The sequence below is a fragment of the Gadus morhua genome, chromosome 6, assembly GCF_902167405.1.
Source record: "Gadus morhua chromosome 6, gadMor3.0, whole genome shotgun sequence".
NCBI lineage: Eukaryota > Metazoa > Chordata > Actinopteri > Gadiformes > Gadidae > Gadus > Gadus morhua.
In genome coordinates this window covers 22,565,566-22,575,428 of record NC_044053.1, presented here as the reverse complement: position 1 = coordinate 22,575,428, position 9,863 = coordinate 22,565,566, and the positions used below count along the sequence as shown (strand labels likewise).

The following is a 9,863-nucleotide window of genomic DNA, read 5'->3' as shown; positions in this document are numbered from 1 at the left end:
TGTATGCGTACTGTTTTTCGTTAGCCTCTCAGACTATTCCCAAAGGAATTCACACACACACACACACACACACACACACACACACACACACACACACACACACACACACACACACACACACACACACACACTTACTTACTTTCTAGACCTCCTCCCAGTCCACCTATTAGCTCCTCGGGGCATAAGGGAGAATGTGACAGAAGACGTTCGTCGTTCCTCTTTAATACAACATCATCTGAGGGGAACGGAGACTAACACCAGCCCACACCCTTCCCACTGGTAGCCCATCGCTGCACTTTCTGTTCAACCCTCGTCCTTGGTATCGCTCGGATGTCAGATCTCGAAAGCAGCAACGGCACTATTTCACTAGTTTTTCGGAAATTGTTAATCTGTATTAAAAGTAGCCTAAAAACAACAGATGCTTCATCATCGCAATGTTTAACTCTAAAGTGTAATTCAAATTACTCATAATTAATTCGATGTGTATTATTGGGTAAATTGTTATGATCTGAATTGGTATCCGAGAACTGTGCGGTATCTTGCAACAAAGGGTGAAGTTTTGGCGACTTATTTACAGTCAGCGTCATGATGTCCCTCACGAAGGTCTCTCATCATTCTACGTGCTCGCGACGCCGCCCTGACGACCTCGTCTCTCCCCGGACGAGTAACGAGTCGCACCTTTTCGCTGGCACCTGCCGCTCGGTCCCGGAAATCAGCCTGAGGTGCGACACCACCAAGGACAGCGACGCCACCTCCTCTCCGGTGAAAGAAGACAACGCGCTCGGTTTTGATTTACGAAGACTCAACTCCGGACACCTGCAGCGGTCCGTGCAGGTCTCGTCGTTTCTGATCCGGGATATCTTATCGGACTGCGAGGGGTCTATGGTGGACAGTGAGGGGGCTCTGGCGGACAGTGAGGGGTCTCTGGTGGACTTCGAGGGGTCTCTGGTGGACGGGGGCTCTTGTCAGTTCGCACCGGACGCGAAGAGGTCAGCGCGCAGCGAGTCGTTGGGCAGCCGGTGTAGAGGTAGGCTGTGTAGGCTACTTCTTAGTTTGATTGTTTAGTCCTCCTGTGTTCAGATTATAGGCCTATAACTTGATAAACAAATACACATATATATATATATATATATATATATATATATATATATATATATATATATATATATATATATATATATATATATATATATATGCACGATCTTTTGAACTATAAGCTAAGACCACAACAAAGGTGTCGGGGGTCTTCAGCTGCACACTAAGGGTAAAATTAGTACATAAGCCTGCACTAAATTAAAATCCTACATCAAGCGTCTATCAAGAGCCAAAAACAAATCTACACGTTTGACACATTTGTAAAAAACAACAAAAGAAGACATCATCGGCCAAAAGCTTTTAACTCATGATGAATGATGCTGAACATCATACAAATAATTATAATGAGATAGGCTTATATTAGGCTAACCGTTTCTAACAATAATATATATATATATATATATATATATATATATATATATATATATATATATATATTATATATATATATATATATACATATTGAAATAGAAATAAAAGAAGAATGACAATAATGCTGAGATAATGACTAATTCCGAACAATAATACAAACAAGAAAAATGCATTTCCTGCAGAAAAGGCATGTGCTGTACCTACAAAGTGAGGTGGATTTTTTTTTAATAAAGCCACATCAATTAGGACATAAAGAAACGTTAAATGGCTTAAATCAAGCGAAGGGATTTGAACAGAGTTCAAAAGTCTAAATGGAGAAGGCCTAAAATGTAGACGGTTGGAAACATAAATTGACAGCTGAATGAGAAGCACAAAGCATTGCTAAAAATGCAGAAATGTTAAAGGAATTGATCTGAAGAATCTGAAATAGCCGAAATTATATGTAGGTATACTGGTCTTATTGGCTACTCATTTTTCCAGCCTAACGCGAAATATTGACCAAGTTAAAGTCTGAAGTAGGCTAGTTAGTGTCATAAAATGGGCGGACGGCAGAGCCGTCCGCCCATTGACTTCCATTGTAAAAGAATAGTATTTTAAAAGTAGAATATCTTAAAAGTATAAAATATTAAAATCTGAAAAGAAACGCGCGATTCCAAGCTAATATGAACTTTTTAAAATTGGAATGGAGTCTAGGGGGGAAATTGAGGAAGGAGATAGGCTAGGTCCCAAAGTTTGTAGAGAATAATAAAGAAAGAATCAAACTTAAGAAGAACAATAGTTGAGCGCTGCATGCAGCACTCACCTAAATATGAATACTTTCTATTATTTAAAAATGTATATGGCCAAGGCTATTATGGTCTACATTATGTATTTGTGTCGATTATTGTTAACGCTTTAATGTTTAACGCTGAGGCCTCGGGTCGGGATGAAACCGACCTGCGACTATTGAGTAGGCCTACGGACAAATCTAATAAAGAATAGGACAATATCTAAAAAAAAACATATGAGTCTCAATGCCCCAAAGGGAAGTGTAAAGATACCCGACCAGATCCCCCCCCCCCACAAAAAAAAAACCACACGCATACTTAATTTGTTTGATATATCTGGAAAATCTTGACGGATACAGATGAGACACTTCAAACGGCTTCGTGCTCTCTCCCAGGACTCGGGGATTAGAGCGGTGTGGCCCGCGAGACTCTCCCTAATCACAACCCGCGCTCAATAATGGATGAGCGTCACTGCCAGCCTAGGGCACTCGCGCCTAAATATACATATTAATCATATCTGGACATGCATACCACTCATAACAACCACAAATAGGCAAATAAACTGAATAGAAATGGGATTCTAAACTTAATCTCCACATTTCCTTCCTTGAACCATATAGGTGAGCTGGCCCGCAGTCCAGTGCTTTGCCTCGCGAGGTTCCGCAGGCCCCGGAAGGCGCGCACGGCCTTCACGGACCACCAGCTCGAGCAGCTCGAGCACAGCTTTGAAAGTCAGAGGTACCTAAGCGTGCAGGACCGGATGGAGCTGGCGGCCTCCCTGAAGCTCAGCGACACGCAGGTCAAGACCTGGTACCAGAATAGGAGGTAACACACAACTTCATTATCATCATCATATGTGTGTGTGTGTGTGTGTGTGTGTGTGTGTGTGTGTGTGTGTGTGTGTGTGTGTGTGTGTGTGTGTGTGTGTGTGTGTGTGTGTCTACAACTGCTGTTTGGATTTGTCTCTCTCTGGCCGTCAATGCAAAAATGAGGCGCCGGACGTATAAGCATACAGCATGAATAATGCATCTTATAAGATAGCATGCCGAATTAATAATTCAACTTGCGAGCTGTAATTACACAATTGGCTATGACGCTGAATAATTCAGTCTGGTCAGCTGCGACTGGTCTCTAGCAGTGATAGGACAGGACAGGACCCCCTCCCCATCACAGACATGCCAGGGAGCTTTTAACGCCTACAGGGTCAGCATCTTAAGATAAAGTGTCTTCTTAACATTTAATGGCACCTTTTATTCATTGATTGTTCAATATTTAAGACTATAAATTAAAAATGTTTATTCATGTCTATGCGATCTTATGAATCCGATTTAAAACCACTTAGGTTTGGCCAACCACAACTGTTGGCTACTGCCACGATTCAACAAATCACTTTGTTTTCTTCATGTTCATCGCGGTTCTTCTCACCCCACCAGAACCAAGTGGAAGCGGCTGAGTCTGGCGTGTGGCCCGGAGACGCTGGCGGACGATCGGAGCTACTCCGTCCTGCAGAGGATCGTCCCTACCCGGCCTTTTTTCTACCAGCATTCCGCCGGTATGTCGAGCATGGACCCGGCGGCGGGCGTTTTGTATCTGTACGAGGGAGGGACCTCAGTCCCACCTCCACCTGGCGTCCAGCACCGACCACTCTGGCATCACGTGGTGTTTCACGCAGAGAGAGGAGGGATGCGCTCGAGCTCTCCCGCGCGGTGTCCCCGGACTGGACCACGTTAGGCGCGCGGCTGGCATCAGAGGAACACTTCGTCCGTCATTCATGATGACACGTAGTATCGCGAGAATAATGAGGCAATTTCACAGGCCATTTCAGTTCGCCCCCAAAAATGTCGTGATTTCTACATTTAGACAATGACGATGGATTGATGAACAATTGTTTAGTGAGTTCAGAGAGATCTGTCTGCTGAAACTCACATTTGGAAACTAAGAATGACATTCGAAATGTAAATAAATGTCTGGATGGATTTGTAATGCATGTTTCATTCTTCAACATCAAAAAAGTAAACAAAATAACTTGGTAAAACGAATTATAACTAGCATATTTGGTTTGGATCTAAAAAGAAAACACGTAACGTTAACGTGCATCAGTCAAGATAAAGAAAATCCTATTCAAATAGACCTAAAGCCGTAATGGAATGCGTGAACCCAGTCGTTTCGGACAAATTAATAAGATTTGGGATTTACAATTTGTAACAAAATGTGACTGTTAACGTGCATGAGTCAAGATAAATCTCCCGAAGGCTGGGGCGTTTTATTTGTCAAATATAGATTTGGCGAGCAATTATCTGATTAATTATTAAATATTAGTTAATATAATATTGATGCTGGTAAAAGGGGTAATTAATCCACACCATCGCTTTAAGTGCTGGTGGGGGAGGGACGGTCACTGAACTGACTGGACAAACCACTAAGACGGAATGGACCACATGACCACACTACGGATCATAGCCTGCTATATCTCATGGGATACCGACCTTGAAAGGAAAAAGAGAACATGGGATACAAAAACATTCCCTCTCTTTGGGTGTGTCAATAATCAATCAGATCGTCCCGTTAATGAAATATCGTATAATATAACAGTTAATACAACTAACACAAAACAAGAAGTAGATAATCTCAAACCATGTATTTTTTTTTTGTCAAGGGTACAACTCTCATTACACATTAGGTGGGGGGAGAGGAGTATTTTCTGGAGGGGACATCAATAAAATCACCAACGTATACCAAATGATCTGCTATAACAGAGACACGGCCATTAGTAATAGCTTAAAATATTAATGAATCACTTTAAGGCCTTCACTATACGCATTTGACGGAGCCACACATCCACAAATGCAGCCCAATTCATTCTCTGAAAATAGGCTTAGAAGACGCATAACGTGGCAATCATATATGCAACGGTTCAGACCACTGAGCAGGATACTTAGGGGTACATAAACAAATCCTCTAAGAGGTGTCGTGCTTTTATGACAATCATTTCAAAAGTGGAGTCGACTTCTATGAAATATACATTTTAAATTACAGAAGTTTAGAAAATAATTTATATTGGACATGTCCTTCCCCCGTGATTGGCGCCCATGTTGGTAGTCGTCATTTTCTGTTATCAACTAGTCAAGAATGAGGCAATTCAGTTCAAATGTAGTATTATATAGGCCTATAAACATTTTAAAATGCAACAGGAAGTATCCATCACATCAGGTAAAAAGTTTATTTTTTTCAACAAATGTCATATTTTACAATTCCTGAAATATGTCTTTCGGTTTAAAGACGAGGTCCACTGGACCAGCTGGTCACTCCCACTACTCTATCTTTCACTGGCCCTCCCTGCTCCCCTTCCTGAAGTTCCCCCTTTCCCCTCTCCATCCCCCTCCCCTCCCCCCTCGACCTCTTCCTCCCGCTCCTCCCCCTCTCCCCCGACCTGACAAGAACGGAACGCTGTCTTTGGGTTTCTTCTCCGTGTTCTGAAGGTCGATCCCGTCCAACCCCGAGGAGAACTCAGAGGTCAGCAGAGACGCTTCTCTCCTCTTCAACTTCAACTTCATCTCAGCTCTGCATGAGGGGGAGCGAGAGAGAGAGAGAGAGATTAAGAGACAAGAGGAGAAGGAGAGGGAAAGAATTGATCTAAAACATACATCACTATCAGTGGACATCATCACTGGCAGTTGATGTGTGTATGCTTCTCTAAACCTACTTTTCGAGAGTAAACCAAGAAAAGTAAAAACAGACGAATAGAACTTCAGCTCACTATATAATACCATTTATAAGTTGCATTAGAACTGATTTATTCTACCTTTTTCGTCTGTTATTATTAAATATTGCGGAAATGACTGATACCTAGGATATTTAAAATGCCGGTATTGATGCGTTGGACATTTTTCATAATCGTTTCCTAAAATGTTAAGGTGCTGCGCCTCTACAAGCAAGAACCTTCATCGTGTGTATGTGTGTATATATATGTGTGCGTGTGTGTTCTCTTCACAGCAGGCCATCATGTAGCATTAACTCCTTAATCAATAAGCACAGACCCAGGCAGGCCCGGGGCCATGTGGAGGGCTCCCTGGGGGGGGGGTGTATCTTCATAACTGTATTGATCTGCAGCAGCAACAGGCTGCACAGTGTCAGGAGCAATGGCCCGGGGGCCAGCAACAGTTAGCTCCAAACGATGCCATTTATCACAACTGTTAAGGGTAGCACCGGTACCACTTTATCAGCACCGGCACCCAGAATTTACGTCTTTGCATCGGCCTATACCAACTAAAGAGCTGATATATACCAGACAGAGCTTTTTAAGTCTTTACTTCTAAAGCTGAACATAAGTTAAAGCAATTCCTAGCTTGGTAAAATATGAATAAATGGATACTAAAACCTGGCTGAATTGTATTCAATGTTGGGAAAAAAATATTGGAGCAATGCAGACACAAGTAAGGCCAGCATCGGTATAGGGGAAGAATTCACTTAATTCGCTGTTTTGAAGCTGAAAAAAAATTCAATGCTTTTCGTTTAGATTTTAATTGTGTTGTGTCCCCACATTTTGGAATCTAGGTTTGTACTTGCCTGTTCCACCAGGTGTGACTGGGATTAGCCGTTACAAGGCGTTTACAAATGTGCCCTGTGACATGTCGATATCACATGTGAGAGTGTCCAATTAGAAGTTTGACGGATAGATAAGCCTACCAGTAGCTACAGCCCACTGGGAAGGCTGGTAGAAGGCTAGACTGCTTGTTACACTCACACCCGGGGCCCTATCTTGCATCTAGGGCAATTGACTTTCTATACTGACACATGTATCTTTGCAACAGGCACAAAGCCGATTTTCCCCCGCAGCAAACCTGCACCACTAAACTTGCGCCCTGAGAGGCGCGTCGGTGAAAAGCAGAGGCGTGTGATACATGGTGCTATCTTACAGATCGATAAAGCAGTTGCGCAACTGACCGACAAATACCTGGTCTAAGTGCACTAGTGGATAGCGCAGTTGGTGTTGCCATTTTGACGTACCATGGCAGGTCGGAACTGCAACATAAGCTTACACACCAGTAGGCTATCCAAAGCACAAACATGCTAACGATATGCCTATTGAAATATTATGATGTGGATTGTGGATTTTTTTTTTTTCCATAGGGGCTGCATGAATGAACACTGTAGTAGGCTATGCCATGCGTTAAAATAATAATAATAACAATAATAAACTTGAGCAAAGTAGGCTATATCCCAGCCTTCCAAAACAAAAAACTTTTTTTAGGGTAAATGATAACGTTGGTTAAATTATTTGGGAAAGAACAGCTGATACAGCTGTAATAAGTTGTATTTAAATCAATGCATCTGTGTCAAACACATTTTTGACACAGACATCCTGTACAAGCCCATAACATTTACGATTGATGAGTATTTGATCGTGAGAAAACATTGTTTTACCACAAGTGAGAGTTAAAAACAATGAATGAATGCGGGCACGCCGCGTGCGTGTGCCTCCATCTGTTTAAGCACACGCAAACTAAACACGTAAGGCATAATACTGTCCATGGCGATGCATATTGATGGGGGGGACACACGTTATTGACTGGCATATAAGGAACACAAGTCAATAACGATTATGTATACAATACTGGTAAGAATGTATACTGTTATATAACTGTTAATGTAAATTTGCCACACATCATTAAATAGACGCACAGTTGCGGCCACAGGACCACACATCATATATGTGTGGTCCTATATAAGTTTTATTTTTGCCGAAATTAACATGACGACTTAGTATTTCTGAAGTTGTAGAAGAAAGCGCTATTCCATGTGTGAATTAGGCCATATGATTTGGCCATCAACTGAGCCATTTGAAGTTTGAAATTCATGTGGTCATGCATCGGTTTCATCGGAGACTGCAAACACAGTCAATCATAATAGTCATAAAATCCACCCGTCAGGTTCAAATGCGCTCATGGCTCTTAAAGGGGATGGGAGATGGCACTCTCATTGGTTAATTGCACGTTACGCCCAAACCAAACCTACGGGTAATTAGGCTACTTTAAGGCAACCCTTTTAAGATTTGCGTCAGCCGCAAGAGTCATTTATCCACCGGTATAATAGCAACATCGCCATAGAACCGCCCACAAAGCTACTTGCGTTGGGCGCTTCTCACTTGCGTTTCAGACTGTTAAAATAGGGCCCCTGATGTTAAAATAGGGGCTCTTTAACAATTGGTCATTTACAATGATCAGAAAATCAGCTGCCTTGTATATGCCATATAAAAAAAAAAAAAATCCAGTGTAATTGGTCCAAAATGGGGGATGCAATATAGGACGAAATAAAAACCGACATGGCTGAATGACTTCAAGCTTTACAGCTGTCACCTGCAGTAATCGTCAGAAAATTCTAACAGCCAATAATCAATAGTTATAGATTGAAACCTAATGCCCATACAGACATATATTCGCAGCGCTCAAGACTAACATTTTCTACTGGTGGCATTAGCTTTTAAATGTATTGGCGCTCCTTTTTAATTTTGCCGCAGTATTGACATGTCCTTTGCCACGTACCATGCCTGTACATTCATTTGAAAAGTCACTTACTAGTAAAAAATTGTAAAATGTTTGGATTTAATAGGTTGTCTTTTTTAGCCAGTCTTTTTGGTCTGTCCTCCAGAATAATTTGTTTTTATATATAAATAGTATAAATACAGTACATTATTTTTCTTTTTTTAATGAATGGCCGCAAATGCATCCATTTTGGTCACAGTCTAAAGCCCTGACTTGCCAATGGTCTCGCTTGCTAGAAAACAGAGCTTAGCATGAAGTTAGTCAACAACCCCCTAAGGTTTCATTAAAACTGTTTGGTGTCAAAGATGTGTACAGATAAAAAGCTGTGTTCACACACACAGGCCAAGGAGTCGATGGAGACTTCATTACAAGTGTGTGCGTATGAATAGGTGTGTGTGCGTGTGCGGTCAGTTGACCGAGTCCAGACAGGCCCAATGTGAGCAGCTGTTGACCGAACACACACACACACACACACACACACTTTAGGGACCAGCCGCCAATGAGGCTGACTTAAGGACCAGTAGACATGAAAGATTAATGTTCATGCTACACAACACACAGCTCACACGTGTTACATCAAAACAACAACACATATCCAACCCTAAATAAGGATCTGTTTGTTGATTTCTGGAAACAAATGCCCCATCAGTGACTGAACTCGGCAAAATACCCTTTCCTGTTCCATGTTTAGATTCTTCTGGTTACCAGTCATCTCCTCCAAACCAACCAACCAACCAACCACAGACATCTTCAGAACCCCAACTCCAACCCTCACTAGTGCCACAACAAAGATGGGTTGCATTTGTCTGACTGTCATTCATAATGTATATAACAAGACAGAGAGAGAAGCAGAATGGAAGTGCCCCTGATGCTGGTGGCTACTTAGGTCAAGTAGAGATACATTCTGTGCCGTATTACCAGAATAGAGAGCCAGTGTCAATAAGAGGTCTCTCCAGTCTGCTCGGCTTGCCTGCATGTCGCTACCATAGGAAACCCTCGTGGTTCTTTGCGTTTCAGTGTGCGGCAGGTCTTACTTGTCTGCAGTCCTGTTGTGCTTGCTGCTGCTGCTGCCTCGGCGGGCCCCGGA

The 9,863-nt window shown here is 42.2% G+C and overlaps 2 protein-coding genes across 2 annotated transcripts in view; one reads left to right on the top strand and one right to left on the bottom strand.

The window, feature by feature from the left end:
* The first annotated feature begins 98 nt into the window (after window positions 1–98).
* Window positions 99–4,217, top strand: barhl1a (BarH-like homeobox 1a). The gene is made up of 3 exons (XM_030358488.1): window positions 99–1,027; window positions 2,855–3,059; window positions 3,668–4,217. Exons 1-3 carry the CDS (start codon window positions 586–588, stop codon window positions 3,963–3,965), a joined length of 945 nt encoding a protein of 314 aa, XP_030214348.1. The 5' UTR covers window positions 99–585; the 3' UTR covers window positions 3,966–4,217.
* A 640-nt stretch (window positions 4,218–4,857) lies between these two features.
* The window catches only part of ddx31 (DEAD (Asp-Glu-Ala-Asp) box polypeptide 31), a 14,686-nt gene continuing 9,680 nt past the window's right edge, over window positions 4,858–9,863 (bottom strand). The window contains exons 21-22 of the mRNA XM_030359253.1: window positions 9,811–9,863; window positions 4,858–5,795 (exon numbers count right to left, since the gene is read on the bottom strand). The exon at window positions 9,811–9,863 is cut by the window's right edge and continues 143 nt beyond it. Coding sequence (XP_030215113.1) covers window positions 5,558–5,795; window positions 9,811–9,863 — 291 coding nt within the window. The 3' untranslated portion in view covers window positions 4,858–5,557. The remainder of the gene's footprint in view (window positions 5,796–9,810) is intronic.